The sequence below is a fragment of the Scedosporium apiospermum genome (genome assembly GCF_000732125.1).
Source record: "Scedosporium apiospermum strain IHEM 14462 chromosome Unknown SEQ_SAPIO_0077, whole genome shotgun sequence".
Lineage (NCBI taxonomy): Eukaryota > Fungi > Ascomycota > Sordariomycetes > Microascales > Microascaceae > Scedosporium > Scedosporium apiospermum.
Window position 1 is genome coordinate 395,996 of NW_015971778.1, and position 21,832 is coordinate 417,827.

Genomic DNA, 21,832 nt, shown 5'->3' on the forward strand with positions numbered 1-21,832 from the left:
CACACTACAAGTAGGCAACGTGGGATGAGGAGCTTCGCCTAGCTTAACCGCCTCCCCCAACGGCCGAAAGGAACTTGTCGGACAAGGGTGACATGGAGAACCCATCAATATTGACCCTTCCTGCTGGTCGCGGACATTGCTCCTCCCTCCCAGATTCAGCAGATCTAGAGTCCGTGCCATTGTCTAGTTGGGTTTCCGTGTTCTACTCGAACGTGCATTGTACGGCCATGCCTGAATATCATAAATACCATGTATCTAGATGGAAATTATCTCGGATCCCCTCGCAATTCAAGACATCTTCGAGCCCACCGAGGGAGACAGGAGACACTTCGATCAATGTCTAACCTGAAGCCTGCCTAGGTTGGCTGGCCGCGTTCGAGGTCGCGTTCGAGTGCGAGAGTGAGGAGTGAACCGAAAGAGCTGCGCGACTCCGACGATCAACAATTGGTATCATTGTCTCACTTAAAACCAACCCCCCTTTCCCCTTCTCTCCCCCTTTGCGCCTACGGGGCGCTTAGGGGGCGCTCCAAATCAAATCCTTCTTCAATCTCCAGCTCAGCCTCACTATCTCCTTCATGCTGCATTTCAACTCTCTTCTTAACCTCTTCAACATCCAAGCCCTCTCGCAACAAGATGCGGCCATGTATACGCGGCGGGAATGTAATTTTGATGCCAGCATCCCAAAACTCGGTCTGCACAACAGACCTCAGCCATCTAGAACGAAAAACCCTATTGATTTCGTCTTTGCTTTCGGCCCAGGTGGGCGGTCGGGAGGGGAAGCAACTACACCCCGGGAGCGTTTGTTCGGGAACCATGGGTGCAAAGCGTATAGGGCATCTCCTACAATCACGAGGCTCTGCAAAGTGTAGGCCACTTTGGGACATATCGATAGTCTGTGCGTAGCGCACGGCAGGCACGCAGAGGTAGAGATCTGTCAGGTTTGGGCAGTATGTATAAAGCTCGCGGATCGCACCTGTCCAGAAACGCTTATACTCAGGACTGTTGGTATCCTGGCGAGCGTGGAAAAAAGCCCATTCGACAGCAAGGTGGCGGATGCGGGCGAGATGATGAGGGTTTTCGAGAGGCGGGGGAGGGCCTTCTAGATCAAGGTGAAACTCCGAATACCCTTGGCGAAGCTCAGTCCAAAGGACGATATCGTCTATTCCGAAACGAAAATACGCAGACCGGGGTTTCTGATGAGAGATATCAAGCCAGACATCTGAAAGGGCGCCACACTTAAGGGCTATTCGGCGAGACTCGCGGCATACATCGAGAATGGCGGGACGCTGTATTTGACTTGGTGCTGCCCAGGGGAAGACGAGCAGACGACGAGTTATCGCACAGGGAGGGGGTCTGTCTATGCGTTCTCCACGGGCGGTAAATTGGGCAGTGTCAGAGGAGAACATATAGTCAATGCAGTCACCGTGGTCCTCGTGGTATTGTTGGTCAAGGTAGGCCTCGAGGATCAGCGGTTTATCCATAAAGACAGCTGCTTCCCAGATCTGAGCCTGGATTTCAGGCGGCAGACTAGAAAATTGAGGAAACGAGTTGGCCATGATCAAATGGGTTTCGATTTTGGCGATAGGACGAAGAGCTGCTGCAGAGGTGATGAGGCAAGAAAAAAAAAATAGCGCTGAGGCTGGGAGGAGAGCAGAGAGAGCAGAGAGAGCAGAGAGAGCAGAGAGAGCAGAGACAGACTTCAAAGCTGATCATTCTTCTCGCAATAACAACACTGAAGCCGAGGACGAAGGCCGAGATTAAACTAGCTCGATGCGCTTTGTGCCACCCACCACCTGCCACCTCCAAACAAAAGTGCCTCGCGTCGCAGTCAGACTCGGAGTCGTGCAGCACAGCGGTTCCCCATTCGATATTCCTACCAAGAGGATCAACTTCCTACTTCGGGCTTCGTATGATTACTTGGTAGCACAAATAAATCGAGCCACACCTAATTCGGCTCGCCAAGACTTTGAATTTTCTTCTTACAGGGGATAAGGTTGCACTAATCTACTTCGTAATCCTACTGGCTTCCCCGGACGGGTCGGGCCGGGGTCGATCCCATGTCAGTAGTACAAAGAGATGAGGAAAGAGAACAGGAGAGAGAGAAGAAGAAGAAGAAGAACAACGACAGACAGAAGAACGAAAGAAGAACGAAAGGGAGAACGAAATCCACCACCCCTCAGACAACCGCCTCTTCCACCGCCTCTTCCGCCACCTCTTCCACCACCTCTTCCACAACCCCTTCCACAACCCTTTCTCCGTGCTTTGGCCTACTAATCATGTACAACCCTGTATCACATTCTCAGCTTTCCAATCCGCCCCGATTATGTTCCAATGGGCCAGGTTTATTTTATCGGTGTTGTACGACCTGATCTCGGCGTCCCAAACGCCTCGCGCATTGAGCCGTCTGCTCGCCGAAATGTCGACGTAAGTTAGCGTCCTTCCCGCGACCACCACAGTCCCTGTTGTGTATAACACGCCCTTGTTCTGCAGGTTGGGTATGGCGCAATACGCCCACGAATCACTCCGGAACTGGCGGTTCGCGACGACCGAGTCTAGGGCCATGTCCTTGATCGCATTTCTTGCTGCCATCTGCTGGGTTGTGCCCGTGTTGATCGTGGGCCAGATATCATTTTGCAGGTGGGTGGCAACTTGTTTTATGAGACTGGCCGCATCATGGCGACCGGAATTGACGATTTTTATAGCCTCGTAGTCGCGGCTTTCTGCGCTCCATCCGGCGTTGTACAGGGCCCGGTTGATTTGGTGGATGTCCCCATTGGTGCTGAAGTTCGGCCTTGGAGGGTTTTTTTTTAGTGATGTATTGGATGAATTCGTTGAAGTTGCAAGAACCACCTGGGCCGGTGCCTCGACAGCCAGACGCGATCCATGTGGAAGGCCCATTGCCACTGGCGTCAACGTCCAGCTGGTATATGGCCCAGAAATATAAGCGCTCATAGCCACCGTATATACCTCTTGCCAGAACAGCTGGGGTCCAGCAGAGCGACAACAACAAAAGGCTCCATGCAGAGGGCCAATGCGCATTCATACGAAGCGTTGCTACAACTTGGTCCTTGGCACTCACCTCGCAATATATTGCTTTGCGCTTCGCTCGTGTCAAAGGCAAGAATCCCGAGGGCCGAGGAGGATCAACTGACCATGTGCATGGCGATGGTTATGGCTATGGCTACGACTACTGCTACGTCCCAAGCATCAAACGTACCATTGGCATCCTACGAAATACGGCCAATTTCCGAGAGGAAGCGAAAAGCCGCAGGTATAATCAGTCGCACTCACGCCATATCGAGGTGTAATATCCTCCAAAGTGCCAGTCTCCTCGCCCACTTCTGCTTGGCAGGACGGTCCGCCCAGAGTCAAGAAGGACACCACCAGACCGAATAGCCCTCCTGTCCAAGCTGCCCTTTCTTTCTTTCCTTCTTTCTTCCGTTCTTCTGCTCTCCTCTCCCGAGCTTCTTGGATCTGCGCAGCTTGTTCTTTTCCAATTTCCCTCGGCGGCCAAAACAAACCTCTCACGATGGGATGGGCATGCAGGCGCGCAATACCCACATGAGAAAGGTCAATAAGGTCAAAAGCCCCCCATAAACGCCCCAGGAATCTTCCCCCGGCCCGGCTTGGCGCTGGGAGCGGAACCCGGCATCCGTGTAACGTCTCACATGTCTTCTCTCCTCCCGTAATGCCCCCTACTTGCGGAATATAATAGATGTCTGAGCCATACGCCCCAGCGAGTTCGCTCTGTCTCTCTCTTCCCCTTTTCAAAAACTCATGGTATTAGCCATTGCCGGCCCAGTTTACCTCGTTTGCAACAGCCATGACGCCCAGCTCTCTATTAGCCACGCTTTGCGTGGCGGCGAGCTCGGTAGCTGCCCATGGGTTCGTCCTTTCCTCACCTCTCAAGGCTTGTCCAGTGCCGTGCAGTCAAGCCAAGCTGCGCGACAACTGGTCAGTCTATAACTCTCTTGACCGTCTCAAATTCTGCCCTCTTCCCATTCTCTTCGACACTTCTCTTTATACAAGCTTGGACAACCCAGGCCAAACCTTCAGTATTCGAGCATGCTCCGTCGGGAATCTCCCCGAGAAGAATGCCACCATGGCAGAAGACGCGCCTGGCATTCTGGTGCTGAAATCTGGGGTTGGTACTCAGAGGATCGCCACCCCGGCCGCATGTTCTAACAAAGCCTCGGACGCGAAGGCGAAGGCTCAGCTGATCCCCTGGAGCGACGGCGGCAGCAACTCTGTTGGAATTGGGGTCGCTGTAAGCGCCGTACGCGACTTTATCAAAGACAACCATCGGTGTGAGGCCTCCACGGCAGTGTTCTCATACTACGAGGGCGTCGTCGTGGGAGCATATGCCGGTTCCAAGATCACGGCGGATTCCGCTGCTTCTTCTCTGCAGATAAAGGGACCACAGCTGCTTCAGATTTGCGGTGACGGCCGAAACTCGGAACACGTCCTCGGCATTGCCGTAGATACTGAGGCCGACTTTCGCCGAATGCAGGAGGCTGTCAAGTCCTGGAATGAAGCCACGTGTGTGCAAAGTGGCCGAGATGGTGGGTCGTCTGTCTCGGAGGTGACGTTATCCGTCTATCCTGAGGGCGTCAGCGGCAGGGAGAGCCTGACGCGCCGTCTTATGCCCCGTTGGCTTGAGCGACGAGCCGACTGTAGGACGATCCAAGTCGTCTCTGGCGATGGCTGCGCTTCGCTGGCAAGTCGTTGCGGCATCTCTGGCAACGATTTCACCAAATATAACCCCAAGGCGGGCCTGTGTGCGACACTAGCTGTTGGACAGTACGTCTGCTGTTCGGCTGGCACGCTTCCTGACATGACACCCAAACCCGGAGCCGATGGTGTGTGCGCTACATATCTCGTTATGCCCAATGACAACTGTCACCAAATAGCCACTTCGCATCAGATCACGGTCGACAACCTTGTGAGCTTCAACAACAAGAAGAGTAAGTCTATCCCCAAGCCACACACTAGCCCTTCACGACGGCCCTCCCCCTTTGTTCGGCGGCTGACACTTGGTCTCTACAGCGTGGGGCTGAACGGGGTGCGATGGCCTTCAGGCTGGAATCCGCATCTGTCTCAGTACCGGAAACCCGCCCATGCCTGCTCCCATCTCCAACGCTGTATGTGGTCCCACAATGCCCGGGACCGTGCAGCCGTCGGACGGAAGAAACATCTCGACACTTAATCCATGCCCTCTCAAGGTCTGCTGTAACGTTTGGGGTCAATGCGGTATGGACAAGGATTTCTGCGTCATCTCCCCGTCCAGCAGTGGCAACCCCGGCACTTCGGCCCCGGGGAAGGATAGCTGCATCTCCAATTGCGGCATGGATATCCTCATGAACACCGGTCCGCCAAGTGAATGGAGAGCTGTTGGATACTTCGAGGCCTGGAACGGCAACAGGCCATGTCTACACATGGACGTAGACCAACCCCCATCCCAGGAATATACCACCATCCATTTCTCCTTCGCTGTCATAGCTCCTGGCACTTGGGATGTGGTTATACCGCCTGATTCGCAGCATCAATTCGATCTTTTTGTCACCCGGGAAATGCCTGGGAATAAAAAGGTATGTTAAAAGAAAGAAAAATAGGGCCCAAAAAAAGAAGAAGAAAAAAAAGGAAAAGGAAAAGGAAAAGGAAAGGTTTCCGTACCCTTCATCGCGGCCTGCAACGAATATAAACCATGGTCGAGCTCTACTAACAGGCTGGTCAAAAGGTTCTTGCCTTTGGTGGCTGGACATTTTCAACCGATCCCTCGACGTACAAAATCTTTAGAGACGTCGTCCTGCCCGGAAATCGCGATGTTTTCGCTCGCAAGGTTGTTGATTTTATTAACCAACATAACCTCGACGGAGTTGATCTCGACTGGGAATATCCGGGAGCTCCAGACCTCCCCAGATTCGACCCAGGCGGTCCCAACGAGGGGTTCAACTACCTCATCACGTTACTGACCATCAAGAGCATGCTTCCTGCTGGCAAGACGCTTTCTATTGGCGCACCAGCGTCCTACTGGTACCTAAAGGCGTTTCCTATCGAGGCTATTTCGGCCGTTGTTGACTATATCGTTTACATGACGTATGATTTACATGGTTGGTGTCTCTCTTTCTCTCGCTTTCTCTCTCTTTTTCTAGCTATTCTTGTTCTGCGAGGTTGTCATGCCGATGCTAACCCCGGGAATCTTTTCTAGGACAATGGGACTATGATAATCGATGGGCCAGCCCTGGTTGTCCTGAGGGGAACTGTCTTCGCTCCCACATCAACATAACCGAGACGAAGCTTGCCTTGGCCATGATCACCAAGGCCGGCGTTCCCAATAACAAGATCATGGTCGGCGTTTCTAGCTACGCCCGAACATTTAAAATGGTTGACGGCAACTGCGCCGGGCCAAATTGCCACTTTGTCGGCCCCGAGTCGGCTGCTGAGAAGGGTTCATGCACCGACACGGCAGGGTATATTTCCAACGCAGAAATCTACAGCATCGCGGCGAACGATCGAGTCACCTGGTCAGAGTCTCACCTCATGAACGTGGACACCAGTATGACCGACATTATCGTATACGATGGCGATCAATGGGTCGCCTTCATGTTGCCCATCAACAAGTGGTTCCGTGTCGGCATTTACAGCGACTTGAATTTCGGAGGCGTCGCGGACTGGGCAATTGACCTCCGAGTCTTCGACGAAGGCAGGATCGGTGATCCGGACCCGGACGGCGAGGCTAACATACAGATTGGATGCGACGAGACCTTCAACTCCCTCGAGGATATAGACAAGGCTAAGGATAAACTTACGACGGCCTGCCGCAGCGTCTACGTCCTCCGCCTTCTCAGCAAGATGCAGAGGTCGGCATTGGATTCGTACAATGACTTGATGGCCCACGGCTACGACCACAAGTACGACCTTTACAGAGACCAGGTGAAGAAATTGGCGCCCGCTGCCCTCGCCGCCTTCATCAAGAAGCGTGGCAACGACTTCTTCGACTGCTATGTCGAGGAGCAGATGCTCTGCTGCGACTGGTGCGAGCCGCGGTACGGCAAGGCGAAGTGCCGCTACTGCGATAGAACCTGCAGCGGCTATCGCGATACCACCCGGTTTATGCACGAGCTCTGCCCGCCTAACGTCTCGCAACGTGGCGTGTTGGTGTTATATCTTGAGCAGGCAACGGCCAGGTACAACGTGCGCTGGACACTCAAGCCCGGGAAGCAAGATGCCTTCCTCGCGGCCGCTCTCAGCGAAGCTAACATCCCTAATGACTGGATTGGCATGGTCAAAGACCAGCAAGCGCCGGTGCCGTGTGCGGGGATATGGGACTGTGAGTGCGGCCCTAGCGCCAACCCGGAGACCTGCGAGCACACGGGGTACTGGTACAACGCGCCCTACATAGCCCGTACCGACGACGACGGCGTCTCGAATCCAAAGGACTTTGTCCAGGAGGCCGTGTCCAAGCAGGGCGATATCGGGACCACCAAGGAGGAGCTAGCCGACCAGATAGAGGCTTACTTCTACATGGGCGAGGCTTCCATATCTGACATTATCGAGGCCGCCGCACTACCCATCCTCATGCTCGACGAGGCCGTCAGCACTATGAAGGAGGTTGCCAAGATCGGCGAGGAGATTGACGAGAAGAACCAGAAGAATTTCATCATCCTGCTACTGACGTCGCTCCTGATGCTCGTGCCATTCGTCGGCCAGACCGTGGGAACCATCGCTCGTCTGGGGACCCTCGCTCGCACCCTCGCCTTGATTGGAGAAGCGGGCCAGGCCGCCCTCGATATCTACAGTATCGTAGATAACCCGGACAACGCGCCCCTCGCCATTTTCGGACTCGTCCTAGGTGCCGGGGCGTTGCGAGACATCACCAAGGTGGCCCCAGCGGCTAAAGCGGCCCGTGGTACGAAGGCCGACGACCTTGCTAAACTCGGGGGCAGGGTAGAAAGTAGGATGAATGCTGTCAAGAGCATCGCGGGGCATTCTTGCGCTCGCTGACGACGTCGCGTCTCAACTCACCTAGCCACAATGCAACAACCAGACACCCTTTCTTTTCCAACTACTACACCCAAAATCACCGCCACGCCTTGTTCAGTTCATCCCCCGATGAAACGATCCCATGGCAGCACATAGCATACGAAGAGTTATGACGCCTTTCAGTTACAAGTCGGGGCCTCCTAGACTATATTATGCTTGAGCGATATAAGAGGTGCTGCACACTTTCAAAAGTTTACTAGCCATGATTTGTTCATAACCCATCCGCAGATAAATAGAAATACGCTGCCTCTAACCATCCGAGGCGAATGGAGATCCTCTCCGCTGTTATTATAACATCGCCAGAACAATTGAACGCCCCACTAAGCTGGAGAAAGGGAATTCAGCAACATCTCATCTCCAACGGGATCAGCCCTCTATCTGGGTAACACGCGTGGGGGACACACGAATATGCCGGATTGAGTATTGAATCTGCAAGGCAACATGAGAGCCAGGTTATCAGCCGGGTCGGAAGAAGTTTGTCCACGGAATCTCCATCGACTCTGCCGGGGCGTTGAGAATTTGAGAATCCCAAGTGGACTATTATTACCAGGTACATTTCATTAGCCTTGCGCAAATGTCAGAGTAGAAGGGAAGATGAGTCTCACCCAATCCAGTCCAGGAACTGTCTCGCCCATCGGCTCCGCCATAGGCATAGCTGTCGGCTGTTCCGGCCACGGAACCGGCATGGCTGGTTGTGCGACTTGCGGCGCGGCCCAACTCATTTGAGTCTGGCCCACGAATTGCTGGCGAGAATGTTGCTCGGCAAAGTCTCGCAGGTTTATACCTAAATTTTATTGAATGCGCGTTCAGTAACGAAAAAAAACCTCAGATAATTGTGGAAGAAGAGAAAGAGAGAAGTACACTTACCATGGGCAAATTGGTATGATGGCCGTTGCTCCGGCCGAATGTCCGCCATCGGACCCGTATCCGGCGCCCCGTCGTACTGGACGCCCGTAGAAATCGTCAACATCCTCGAGAGAATCTTGAACGCGCGGATGGCCTCCGAACTCTCGTGGCATCGCACCTGCCAAATATTTCGAGAGGTACGAATAATGCTCAGCAACCGTTCCTTATTGATGGGCTCGGGCGTGGTGTCCATGTCATTATTGTCCTCCTTGCGGAGCAGATACGAAAGTTCAAGACAGAACATCATGTTCGCCAGTAGGAAGTCGTGTGTGCTTAGACTGGAAAGGAACCATCGCTCCTTCGACAGTCGGCCGCCCGGTAGCATCTCGTTGTGGATGTCGAATTGGTGCTGCAGAATCATGGTGGATGCATCGATGCAAGCAAAGTGACTGTACCTGTATCGGTTGTCCGTGCGGGCAATCGTAAAGTAGCGCCGGTGCAACACAATGCGAGCTTTCTGGTACATGAGCTCAATCCAGAGACGCTGCATGATGAGATCCACCGGGTCGGGTATAGACAGGCTGAAGGACCGCATCCGGAGAAGAGGCGGAATGGCTTCGTGAGCATCCTCCAGTTTCTTATCCAGACGGAGTACTTCCCCATACGTAGGCTGATCGCGGGACGTCACCGTAGACAGAATGTCGGCGAAGGCCGCAACCAGACGTGATTTGACTATGGTGTAGAGAGCCGGTGTCCGCTCGGTCTGGGGCCGCTCGGGTGGGAGCTCCGTCGTTGACTCGTCAAAGTCTTCATCCAGGAGATTCCTTGGGAGGCCAGTATCGAAATACCGCGGCTGAACATTGGCCGGTAGTCCAAACTGGAATGCAACGAGAAGATCAATCTCGGTTAACAGCGTCCAAAGCCGACGACGCATCTCCGTCTCAAAGATTGAGAGGTCCTTGTAGTGCCTCGGGTCTCGGTGAAGTCCCATATGCATGGCAAGACGAACCGTCATGGTCATGAGGATCGAAGTGCCGCGGGAAGCATCGCTGAGTCGGAGGTACTCGATTCCAAAGTAGAGAATCAAAGCTTCGACTTTGTACTTGCCAGGCTTTGTGACATCGTCCAAGGCTAGGCAATGGGCCGACCTAATGCGATACACATCGCACACGTTCATAGGCGGGCCTAAGTTGCCGGGAACTTCTTCGTCTCCCCGAAGGCAGAACAGCGCGGCATGGGCAATCATGATGAATAAGAGCCCTACCCACGTCAAAGAGTACGTGTGGGGTGCTTCCCAAAATTCCTCATACTGGTAAGAGATTAGTTACGGAATTTTCGGCGCGTTTGTCAAGACTACTAGTGGGGAGTTTAGTGCACTCACTTGCTTCATGAAAGTCGGGACATGAAACATAACTATGATCAGTGTCAGCAGAGCAGAAATAAGGCACAGAGAGCATTGCAGTCTTTTTCTTTCTCGTCTTTGTTCTGTGGGTGTTTCAACGTACGCCAAGCAGGTTCCTTGCCGCGGAAGAAGCGGGCGATCAGCCGGTCCGTTACTTCACGCGGAGGCATATAGTCGTACAGCATATCTGTCACGGAGGCTTGTACCCACGATCCGGATAGAAGCACCGGACCAGATGCACTGACGAATGGGTCGGCAGATGCATCGATATCATCAGGATCATCATCTGTGGTCTTAAGCTCATTCGTGAGAGTTGTAACCTAGATGTAGACAAGAGGTAATGGTAAGTAAGGTTTTATCCTCTGCCAATGTAACTCGACGTTTCCTAGTTGTGGCCAGTTTGTCGAGGGGGGCAAACTTACATCATCAAGAATTGCCTCCCAGTTGGCAGCGTCCACAAAACGCAGGTCCCCGACCAACGAACCAGCCGGCGTGGTAACCGTTACACCAGTCAGGTCTCCAGGGGTCTCCGGCAACTTTGATTCTGCAGTAGCCCGCGAGCCCCCTGACTTATTACTCGGTGTTTCGTCTGTATTTACGCCCCTCTCAGCGAGCTGCCGACGCATGACGGCCACAAGGTGCTCCAAGTGCCTCAGTCTCTCCTGCCCACTGATATCAATGGGCGGCGAGCGTCCGCCTCGCTGAGAAGCTGCCGCATGAGCCCGGAGGACATCCCGAGGGTAAGAGTAAGGGACATAGACACAAGTGGATGTGATGTTGCGCTTCACGCATTGGTCACAGGGCTGAGATCGATTGCACTTGAGTCTAAGAGATGTATCAACAGTCAGTACTACCGACACCGACATTCTAGGCGATAACAACGTGAGGCGGGAGACGACATGGAAACAGTTCGGGATCCATCGAGTGCACATATTAATATGGAAGGGGCTCACTTTTTCTCACGACAAGTGGTGCAAGAGAACCTAATCCGATTCCTCTTTTTCGGCCCAGACTCGCTCGTCGTCTGAGGCATGCGAGACCGAGCAGCCGAACCGACACCTGGTCCTTGGCTCACAGCAGAAGCCGGGATTCTTCCGTCGACGTTACTCATTGTTTATCAGGTGGGAATCCCAATCTAATCGATGTCTCTTGTAGCGGCCAAAATGATAAGATGGAGCAGGAAAGAAGAAGAGCAAGGGAGAAGGATCAGAGGAGAGCGGGGAATAAGCTGGACAAGAAGAAGAGAAAGAAGAAGAGGGAATCTTGCAAAAGCAGAGACACACAGCGACTGTGGGCATCAATTTTGCACAACTTCTCTAGTCGTGGGCGATTCCTGTGTGTGCTTCCCACATTTCTCACTTGCCCTGGGTAAGACTGATAGTCGACTGATGCAATGACAGCAGACCAGGGTTGAACACCTCTTTTTACAAGAGAAGCCACCCCTGGCTTTCCTGCTATTAATTGCCCTTCTCCACAGAATCAGCGGGCTGCATCTTTACACTAGTGCCGTCGTAGTCGCGAGGAGGTTCCAAATCATAGTTCAAGGAGGCATGGACAATGGAGAAGGCAAAGAAGAAACGTTGCGGAACTCATCTTCTCATTCGAGAGAACCCGTCATGGGCAGCAACCTGCCGCCAACGACAGGGCGAGAAAAGCGCCCCATTTCACGCGGGTTACTGCTTTTGTACCGGCAGCTGCGCGGCGGTGCTTTTCGAATCCTTCATCACAGGAGTTACGTACTGTGCCGAGAAAATACGCCCTCCCGAACGGCGGTCGTCCACACCCGGCGACGGAAGCCCATCTCTTGGAAGGCCGATCCCGAGAAACTAACCGTCTCGTATTCAGTCCATGCGGGTCCTCGGCCCCGATCAACTACCGTCTTCGGCGCCGCAAATTAATTCCTGAAGCGGCTCGTGAGATTCAAACAAGGTGGGCTCATTTTCCCGGGACTAACGAGTATCTCCGGAGTCATCGTCTCGATAAGTCTCAATGCACTGTGTACTTGTGCTTGAACGGCGACCAGTGTTGCAGTGACATGGCGTGATCCCCACCTTCTGTGAGAGATTGGCCAATAGGATCACCGGATTTATTGTTGAGCGCCGGATTTATCCCTGCAGCCATGCCGGGATTCACTGTAGTACAGATCGAGATCGGCGCGTGGTTTATTGGACAGCTGTCACATCCGTTAACACTTGGCCTTATTCTTGTCAACTAATCTAATCTAGAATTGAATGACGCTGCGGTGCTGTCATTTGACAACGGAACATCCCGCATCGCCGCACCTGCATTTGTACTGCCAATGAGTGACACTAGATCCATTTGATCCATTTGATCAGGCATCGGTCAAGCGGACTTGGACTCGGGAGCCTGGGACATCCAACATCCAACATCCAACAATCCAGCACCATAGTGACGGAGGAGATTCTCATCTCACATCGATACATCGATGGAAGCTCGCAGCGTCAATACGACTCCAGGCTGGGGCCAGCATCAAACACCATCCCAGCTCGAAGCTCTCCTGCAGCCTCTCCACAGACCAACTTCCCATCTCCGGCGGGCAGTCGTAGCGGCGTCATACCCTTTGCGTGGTATATGGTATTTTCTTCGGCATCGCGAACTGCATCCTCTCTTATATGGCCGCTTATTTCCTCTCACCCTTATCTCATTCCTAATTTACTTCCTCCTCTTCGCCTTCACCTTCCTCCCACAAGTTGCATTCTTGGCGATATGGCAAGGATGGAGTGCTTGGATCAACGCCGTTTTCCTTGTGCTTGGCGAAGGATTTGTAATTATTCAGGTTCGTTCCTGCATCACTGCTCCCTTTTCAAGCTTCCTACAAGTATAATATAGTACTTTCGTGCTTACGCCCCATTCTAGGCTCTTTTTGAAGGCTTCTTCGTAGACGAGGCCCGAGTAGACATCTTTGATGTAGGCCAAGACTCACACCCCAACGTTTTCATGGCACATCCCCAGTACTGAACTTTTTTGTTTGCAGGCCGTTCTCATCAATCACTCACTTAGCTATCTGGTCAGTCCGCACCGGATGTGTAACCTTGACGCGCCCGACTCTGTGAAGGCGCTGGGAAAGCCAACCACACCCGCTGTTTACACTCCGTGGAGTATGAAGCAAATGCTGGAGCTCGTCTTCTTTCTTCCTCTGAACTTCATCCCCTGGGTAGGGACGCCCGCCTTCATCCTCATCACCGGCTCCAGACTCGGGAAACTGGCCCATTATCGATGGTACAAACTACGAGGGCTTGATAAGAAGCAAACCAAGGCCGAAATCAAGAGGCGATCGTGGGAGTATCTCTGGTTCGGAACCGTTGGGATGATTCTGGAATTCATACCTGTATTCTCCCTGTTTTTCTTATTGACGACTACTACGGGCGCTGCCATGTATGCTGCAAGGTTCGAGGACGAGATTCAAAGAGGACAAACTCCCTCCCGACAGGATTCCGAAGCGCATGTTACTCCGTCTCAGTCGTCGGGGCCTCCAGACAATCAGTACCACGATTAAATAGTCGAAGCAGCCATACATTTCTTTAGAGCAAGCATATTTTAGGTGATTCTTGTTCAAATCGATTTTGGGGGGGGGACTCTAAAGCTCTTATTGAGTCAGCCAATTAATAACCCGAGAGTGCGGTAATGTGAACCCCAATGTGGTAGATCTCCCGGGTCCCTCCATGTACAAGTATGAGAAGGCGAAACCATACTTGCGCTCACGCTAAGAAATGTATCTGAGAACTGTTCCTTCATCGAGATATTTCACCAAGGAGACGTTCAAGCAGGGCGCTTAAAAGAGGGGTGTGACTAATCGCCATTTTCTTGGTTCATCGTTGCGTGTGTCTGGCTCACCAAATGATGCAGCTGGTGCAATTGAGTGCTTTGCAAGCCGAAAAGTAAACAAGACCCATCTTCAAGCACGACTCTTTCTGACCGCTCTAGCTCCAGCGTCGCCTGTTATCGCGTTCGTATGGCTCAATCCACCCAGCTCCAGGGGCCGCCGGCGCCATTTGTTGTTGAACCTACTGCGGTTCATACGGGCACCTTCATCCTCCTACATGGTCTTGGCTCGAACGGGGAGAAGTTTGGGAAAGAACTCCTGGTCACGGGGAAGACATCAGGTGGGCTAACACTCCCACGGCTCTTCCCTAGCGCTAAATTCATCTTCCCGACATCCAAACGCCGCCGATCAACTGCCTTTGGTCGATCCATCTTGACGATGTGGTTTGACATCGTCTGCCTGCAAGACCCGTCTCACCGCAAGGAGCTGCAGTTGCAAGGCTTGGCCGAGTCTGGTAGAGAGCTTTTAGATCTCATTCGGCAAGAACTTGAAACAACCAGCATTGGCCCCGAGAAGATTGTCCTCGGCGGGTTGAGCCAAGGCTGTGCACTGTCTCTTTCCGTGCTGCTCTGCCTAGACCACCCTATCGGGGGGTTTATCGGAATGAGCGGCTATCTCCCTTTCCGTGAAGACATCGACGAAGCCATGGCAGAGCTCTCTGATGCCGAGGATAACCCATTCTCTCATGGTGACGACATACACGACGATCTCGACCCGGCGACCAAAGCGTCTGTGTTCGAACGAGATCTCTTGGCGCTACCACCAGTGGATGAAGTGGATAGCGAGAAGACGGCCCAATCTACTCCAATCTTCCTCGGCCATGGGGGCGCCGATGAAAAGGTTCCGTGCTCGCTGGGAGAGGCTATGGCTCGGACGATGCAGACTGCGGGCTATACGGTCCGGTGGAAGTATTACCAAGACCACGGGCACTGGTATAAGATCCCTGACGAGATTGATGATGTAGTGGAGTTTCTCCGTTGCGATGTAGGTTGGCAGGTGGAAAATATCGAGGATGCATGAGATGGAACAAAGTTCTGCTCCATACCCTACATTAGAACATAAGAGCATGTTTACCAAACAATCTCTCGCGTACCTCACACGACTGATAGTTTCTTCCTATAAAGCTGAAAGACACTTCAATCTCCAACTTTGAACGCTCTTGCTCTAAGATCTGTCCCGAATCCACAATCACACACTTTGCCAAGCGCAGCCCCGATCGATCACTAATCACTGGAAGACTGGACGCCGCTTCCCAATATTCTCCCATCCCCCACGCCTCCAGTCACCTTTACCTGCCATTTCATGCAAAGGACTTTTCTCACATGTGAAGTCGTCTTATGTACTCCACCTCGCCATCGATGGAACCATCCGGGTGGAGTGTTTGGCTTCCAACAGTGAACGAAGCAGTAGCTGCCATTGCTGCTATCACTTATAACCGACTTAGTCGCCAGCTCTTTCCCCATTTTCTCGACTCCGAATCCAACCGTCTGTATTCTTCATCGACGACTGGCATAGTGCCTTCTCAACAGGCCCAGTCCCCGCATAACGTTTCAACGCAAGGGAGATGTCATTGAAGAGTCCATATCATGTCGTTTGAACGTAGAAGGCTCTCCGGAGGTGAAAGGCTCTCTGACTTGAGCCTTTCATCTAGGCTCCGTAACTCTAATTGATCCGTCTTGCCCTGTCTTCTGGCTATGGAATCTCTCTGGCTCCAGCGAACGCTTCATAAAATCTTAGTCGGCCAATTCTAGCAGCTCTTGACAAGCTTTTTAGACCGATAAATACTTTCTCTTTTTCCTGTTCCAGGCAACTTTTGAATCAATACCCGGTCAAATTTTCAACGTCTTAACGCCATGAACTTGACTACTCTCACGCCGTGGATACTTGTTGTTATCATTGTGCAAGGGGTGGCGACGACAGTAGAGCAAAGGTTAGTTTACACAGCTAGATGACGATTCCTTTACGAACATCACCGATTAAGCAGTGATTCAGCAAGGAGAAACCAGAGATTCGCCCACATTTAGAGACCGTATCTGTGACTGCAACCGCTACCCCCCTTGTGCGCGCGACAACCGATGCGGCTATCACCTCGACCCGGCCGGACTTTAGCTTCACGTCTTTTCCGCCTGTCATACTTACACCCATAACCAAGCCCTTTGGAGTCCGAAGGGCAGATGTTGAATACATCTCGCAGCAAAAAACTGTGGGCCCGACGCAAGCGTCGGTATGGCGATGCGCCTGCCGTACCGAATCTCCCAAGTCCGAAACGTTACCAACAAACCGCAATGGCGGCCCTACAAACACCAACGGAGCACTGGCCAGTAGCGCCAGCCTCTTGCAAACGTCACGGCTTCTCGCAAGGACTGAGACCATCTCATCAACGTCGACCTTCGATCCTTCATCCCTGAGTCTTGACCAAGCGTCTCCGTTGGGCAAGCCGTCAACTACCGTTTCGGAACAACGAGGGCCAGAGCCAACGGTCTTGGAACAAATAGGAGTTATCCCATTTCACACCGCCCGATTTGCGTTCCCAGAAGTACCAGGGTATCATCATACAAGTCGCCGTTGGACACCAACCCAGAATGTAGACTCGGGTCTCGAGACAACAATTGTACCAACCTCTATCACAACCATTCGGAAATCACCTTCAGAAACCATCTTATTCTCTGCAACTAGTAGTCTTGGTTTGTCATCTTAGTAAATATTACGAGTAACTGTTAGCTGACGACCCCTCACTAGAAACCCGGACCGTGATGAGCTCCTCAACCCCTTCGAGCCAGCTATGGAATGCTGATATTAGCCATGTCAGCACTTTGGAACCCTCAACTCAGAACTTCCCCTCAGTTGAGGCTTTCAGCTCTAGCCCACAGTCTTCCTCAGTCCCGATTAACGTAACCTCTTCTTCCGCGCTTCGCTCAGTCTCGTGCAATCAATCCGTCTCAGTCACGTCAGCTTGGACCGCTATTCCATTTACGACTGCCACTCCCTCCCTCTCCCTGATCTCCTTTGGAAAACCCTCAGCCTCCGCGTCTTATTTTTCTGAGAGTCGATCTTTTAATAGCACAACGGTACCCCCGTTATCCCTAATCACAAGTACCCGTTCGTCATCCTCTATCGCAGGATCGGCAGCGAAATCCATGGTGCCACCAGTTAATGCATCCACAAACACAGGCAACATGACGTTTAATGTGAGTTTCCGAGACTGGAGTCGCTGTATTAGTCTGTCTCTAATCAGCCGCATCTAATTCATGCCTAGTTTGATGATATCCCCACTGGACAGCTCCTCAATCCCTACCTCAATTTTTGGTTCTCGGAAGGTTTCCTTGTGCAGAGAGCCTCTGAATCTCCGTATGAGTCCGTAGCCGGAGCACAACTGGCCGAATTCATTCCTGCACCTCTTAGCAATGGCCGGTTCAACAGTACGCACGACCTCGCCATGATTAGTGTCGGCCCTCAAAGCTCCAACACATGCTTCCAATTCAATCTGCAAAGCCTGAGCCTGGGCTGCGCGTCGAACAGAACCTTCCAAGACTGTCACTTTTGGATCTGGGGCCTACGGCACAACTCGACCACAGGTCGGGAAGAAAACGTAGTAGCCAGCCAAGACGTTCCGACTCTAGCATGTACGAGGCCTCGGTGCAATTTGACGACCAAGGAATTCTACGGATCCTATAAGAACCTCACTTCGATTATAATCCAAATCAGGTCAGGCGGCAAGTCGAGACTCTGGTGGGCCGATAATTTGGTGGTGGAATGGGCTGACGATAGTTGTGCTGCGACGAAGTGCCGTGAGAAGGGAGTGTTTGCTTTGGAGGGGATCTCGAGCTGACCGGGGACGAAACCCATAGTTTGAGGGACACAGAATGCATGCTACTGAGCCATCACAGTGATGCCGGAAAATCATGTGAATTATCATCATGTTTATTGTAACTTTTGAGCGGTCCCACGAGAACAGAATGCATTCTACGCTATACTACCTGATAGCTATCATGTGTGGCATTAGTGGCGCTTGATATTCTAAACGAACCCGAAAACAAAACGGAAGAAGAGGGAAAAACAGAAGGAAGAAGAAAGAAGCAAAAATAAATCTATATCATTACGCTCTGCGCTCTGCGCTCATTGTCGCTGAATGTGATAGTGGAGCCCCAGCACAATAGGCCCCAGATGGGAGAGCGGAAAGGAAAAGAGCATGGAGTCGGCGTATCACGTATCACGTCACGGACCAAACGAGTAGGTTCACATCTTGTCTTTCCACCCGCGCCTGGTCTTCTTGGATCTCGCCATCCGAGCAGCAATCATGAATCCCATGCCGATCAGCAAGCAGCCGCCGGCGAAAGTCTGAGCGCCGAAATACCGGCCATCAGCAGCCTGGATCAAAGCACCGGCGATAGGAGGGCCGATCAAGGTAGCGAAGCTGACAATGGTAAATACCATGCCTATGCGGGTACCTTGTTTCCTAGGGTCATCCGTAAGAGAGCTTAGGCCGGCCGGGAAGAGGCCCTGGATCCCACCGCCGACCATGCCATAAAAGACGGACCAGGCGTAGAGACCAGCCGAGTCAACGACGGCGATCCAGCCAAAGACCACGATGGCTGATATCAGGCAGACTGGGATCAAGACGTTGACGACGCCAACTTTGTCGGCGATGTGGTTGGGAATGAGGCGGCCGGGGGCACCGACGGCGTTCAGGAGGAGAAGGAGGTTGAGACTGTTTTCGTACGACATGGTCGGCTTAATTTGAGACGTGGCGAAGGAAGCCAGGAAGTAAAAGGGGAAGTAAACGCCGAGGAAGAGGAAGAACGCGCCGACAGCATAGAAGGTATACTCAAGGGTACGAAAAGCGGCCCAGTCGACGAAGGGACCGGCTTTGCGAGGTGGGACGCGCTGTCGTAGGAAGAAGTTGCAGAAGACGAGGCCGACGAGCTGGACGAATCCTATGGCGCGGAGGGTCCAAGCCAGGCCGGCGCGTGGTATGAGGAAGCGGGCGATCAGGGGGAAGATGACACCGCCGGTGGCGCTACCGCATGCCCCGATGCCGATGGCCAGGGAGCGCTTGGAGGAAAAGTAGGTAGATAGGGTTGCTATCGTCGGGCAGAAGAGGAATCCGTTCGCGAGGCCCATGCAGATGCCCTGGGCTAGGAGAAACTGGGCGTATGTTGAGGCGAAGGACGCAGAGAAGATACCGAGGAGTTGAAGGATGGAGCCGCCGGCTAGGATGATGCGGAAGTAGCCTGCATCCGTGAGGCGGCCTGCTACAGTGCCGATTAGGAAGAGCAGGAAGACTTGTGTGGAGCCGATCCAGGAGATGGTAGAGGGAGGGAGATTGAGGAGGTCGGCGTAGTAGGTCTGGAAGATGCCAAAAGAGTTGATGAAGCCCCTTTTGTCCGTGTAAGTCAGCTGAGGTTAGCCTAACGGCGCAGTATTACTCGAAAACACTAGTATTTACCATGAATTCATAACAATTAGATGTGCGCATATCGCTAACGGCAGGTAAAATAGACTTAGTTAGCCTTGAGGGCAAAAAGAGGGGCATAACCGTGTGCAGGCTCATAGTCTCACCTGTTACCCAAGCTGACCATCCTCCGTCTGGAGGCGGGCCAGGGTTTATTGAATGTGTTGAGGCAACAGTGCTCAGGACACGGTTTATGATGCTTTGCGCGCGGGATTGGACCGGTTGGATCTCACCGGCGTCCAAGTCATTGGACGTGTCAGAGTCATGGTCGCCGTCGTCGTCGTCGTCGTCGTCGTCGGCGTCGTGGTGGTGGTGGTGTCCCCTAGCGTCGTCTCGGCCGGAATGTTTCTCCGGGTCGGACCCGAACTTTTCCAAATCCGTGGATTTGTCAGAGTTTGAGATGGCGCCGGGGCTTATTTTCTTTTCTGGGTCTGGGGAATCCATTATAGGTCAATGGGGGGTTAAAATGTTAATGCCCTAGAGACTCTCTAAAAGTCACACCTGGTGGAACTGGCTTTTGTGAGGAGAGGTCATGCAATGAAGAGAATTCAAAGTCTTCAACTTTCTTCAGGTCTTAATCACAGGAAGATTCTTAATGCCAGAGGGGAAGAAAAGAGATCAGCTAGGTCTGCTCTGCTTGTAGCTCAAAGGGCGTCCAAAGAAAAGTAGAGGAGCAGGGAGGACCTTTTGTATGAAGGGTCACAATGATAAGAAGAAGGGGAATTGTGGAGTGGGTCGTGATCATGGCGACATTCTAGGAGTCATATTAAAGCTCAAGAGATTTTTTGGCCGTCCGGTCTGGGACTCTTCATGGTTCTTATTATATGTAGAAATAGCTTGCTCCATATTTCGGAGGTTAAAATTCTGATGCTAATGACCCAGCGCTTGCCAAGGACTGGGGGGCATACGAAGTACTCGATTCGGCGGCCGAATGCGGGACCTCGGACGCGAAGACAACAACTGAAGCCAAACAGGTGGAGCGGGGCGGCAAGAACATTGCCGGATCATGGCATATTGTGACAACAAATGACAGGGGCCTACGGAAGGAGACCCTCAATCTACGCTAGGTTGGAAGCGGTCCAGAAGCTAATGGCAAGGTTCTAATGTTGGTGTTTTCTGGTGTCGGCGAAAGGGCGTGCGTGGAACTTGGTAATATGGGGGCATCAATTGGGGCGGCAGTGGAAGAAGATTGATCCTGCCCGTGTCGATCAATGTACCAGCGTATCCTCCTGCCCGCATTGACCTTTGACGTCTCAACACTCCTTCATCCAAGGACGCAGTACACGAATTTTCGGTTTTAGGTTCCTTCTTGACTTTAATATGTCTGCAGAATGGGAACCACGGGCCTATCTTGAAGACATCATCGCAGATTCCAAGTCTTGTCTTGTTGGAGAGAGGGTGCGATGGAGCCGGTGAGAGTAGCGGGAAGGGGATGCCAACGTTGGCACATGGGAAGTGGTGGGATTCGCAGTCGCCGTGACTTGCATTTTCATCCGACCATGACAAGCTGCGACTGGGTCGTTGCAATCTCGATGTAATTCGCCCATTATCATGGCTTGCCTACTTCGTAGGGTCGGGATCAGAGAGGGCAGGAGCAAAGGCGGAAGAAGTTGCACATGTGCACGACCAAGTACGAAGTACGAAGTACAGAGAACGGGAACGCGGAAGGTTCGAGGATGGGAACCTCCCACAATTGCACACCCTACTTTGTACCTGCTCAGCGGGAGGAGCGACCAAGAAGAAGACGGGAAGGTATTCCCGGTACTAAGGTACTCCGTACCCCAGTACGTGTAGTGTCGTGTTCGTAGACTTGGATAAGGCAGGTGGGCCCTTGGTTAAAGTTGATCGTCAAGGTGGCTCCAAGTGAAATTTTTGATGTCGAGTGTACACGATATTGATTGATACACTACACTACGCAGCCTCCGGATCTATATGGATGGCCTTATCCATCACCTCCAACGAACGAGTTCGATCTTCTTTGCCCGCACTCTACGAAATCCACTCCGATACGAGTTCCCCCTTACGCCCGAGGTCTAGGCTCAAGCAGAGTTCCAGATCAGAAAGGACGGAGCAGGCTTAAAAGCGAAGCGCGAGTTCAGTTCGTGACCTCCTTGGAAACCTATTCCGGTAAAGAGCGGATGATTAACCTCGTGGTGAATGGCCAGGAAGAAACCGACCCGGTTGTAGTGTATATCTGGATGCCCTAATGCAAAGATGGCGGGCTTCTTAAGCGACTCGTGGTAAC

General features: G+C 52.6%; 5 protein-coding genes and 1 pseudogene across 5 annotated transcripts; 3 read left to right on the forward strand and 3 right to left on the reverse strand.

The window, feature by feature from the left end:
• Positions 1-503: 503 nt before the first annotated feature.
• On the reverse strand, positions 504-3,161 carry SAPIO_CDS1772 (uncharacterized protein; the record flags this gene model as incomplete). The annotated part of the gene is made up of 4 exons (XM_016784961.1): positions 504-1,597; positions 2,283-2,791; positions 2,877-2,920; positions 3,153-3,161. 4 exons carry the CDS (start codon positions 3,159-3,161, stop codon positions 504-506), a joined length of 1,656 nt encoding a protein of 551 aa, XP_016645258.1.
• A 662-nt stretch (positions 3,162-3,823) lies between these two features.
• Positions 3,824-8,004, forward strand: SAPIO_CDS1773 (uncharacterized protein; the record flags this gene model as incomplete). Its single annotated transcript, XM_016784962.1, has 5 exons — positions 3,824-4,859; positions 4,911-4,968; positions 5,102-5,588; positions 5,738-6,110; positions 6,209-8,004. 5 exons carry the CDS (start codon positions 3,824-3,826, stop codon positions 8,002-8,004), a joined length of 3,750 nt encoding a protein of 1,249 aa, XP_016645259.1.
• Positions 8,005-8,603: 599 nt separating this feature from the next.
• SAPIO_CDS1774 (uncharacterized protein) lies at positions 8,604-11,402 on the reverse strand (the record flags this gene model as incomplete). Its single annotated transcript, XM_016784963.1, has 6 exons — positions 8,604-8,827; positions 8,911-10,198; positions 10,271-10,302; positions 10,395-10,611; positions 10,714-11,116; positions 11,275-11,402. 6 exons carry the CDS (start codon positions 11,400-11,402, stop codon positions 8,604-8,606), a joined length of 2,292 nt encoding a protein of 763 aa, XP_016645260.1.
• Positions 11,403-14,264: 2,862 nt separating this feature from the next.
• On the forward strand, positions 14,265-15,155 carry SAPIO_CDS1775 (annotated as a pseudogene; the record flags this gene model as incomplete).
• Positions 15,156-17,311: 2,156 nt separating this feature from the next.
• On the forward strand, positions 17,312-17,964 carry SAPIO_CDS1776 (uncharacterized protein; the record flags this gene model as incomplete). Its single annotated transcript, XM_016784964.1, has 2 exons — positions 17,312-17,323; positions 17,392-17,964. 2 exons carry the CDS (start codon positions 17,312-17,314, stop codon positions 17,962-17,964), a joined length of 585 nt encoding a protein of 194 aa, XP_016645261.1.
• A 407-nt stretch (positions 17,965-18,371) lies between these two features.
• Positions 18,372-20,031, reverse strand: SAPIO_CDS1777 (Riboflavin transporter MCH5; the record flags this gene model as incomplete). The annotated part of the gene is made up of 3 exons (XM_016784965.1): positions 18,372-19,512; positions 19,582-19,615; positions 19,695-20,031. 3 exons carry the CDS (start codon positions 20,029-20,031, stop codon positions 18,372-18,374), a joined length of 1,512 nt encoding a protein of 503 aa, XP_016645262.1.
• Between the last annotated feature and the right edge of the window lie 1,801 nt (positions 20,032-21,832).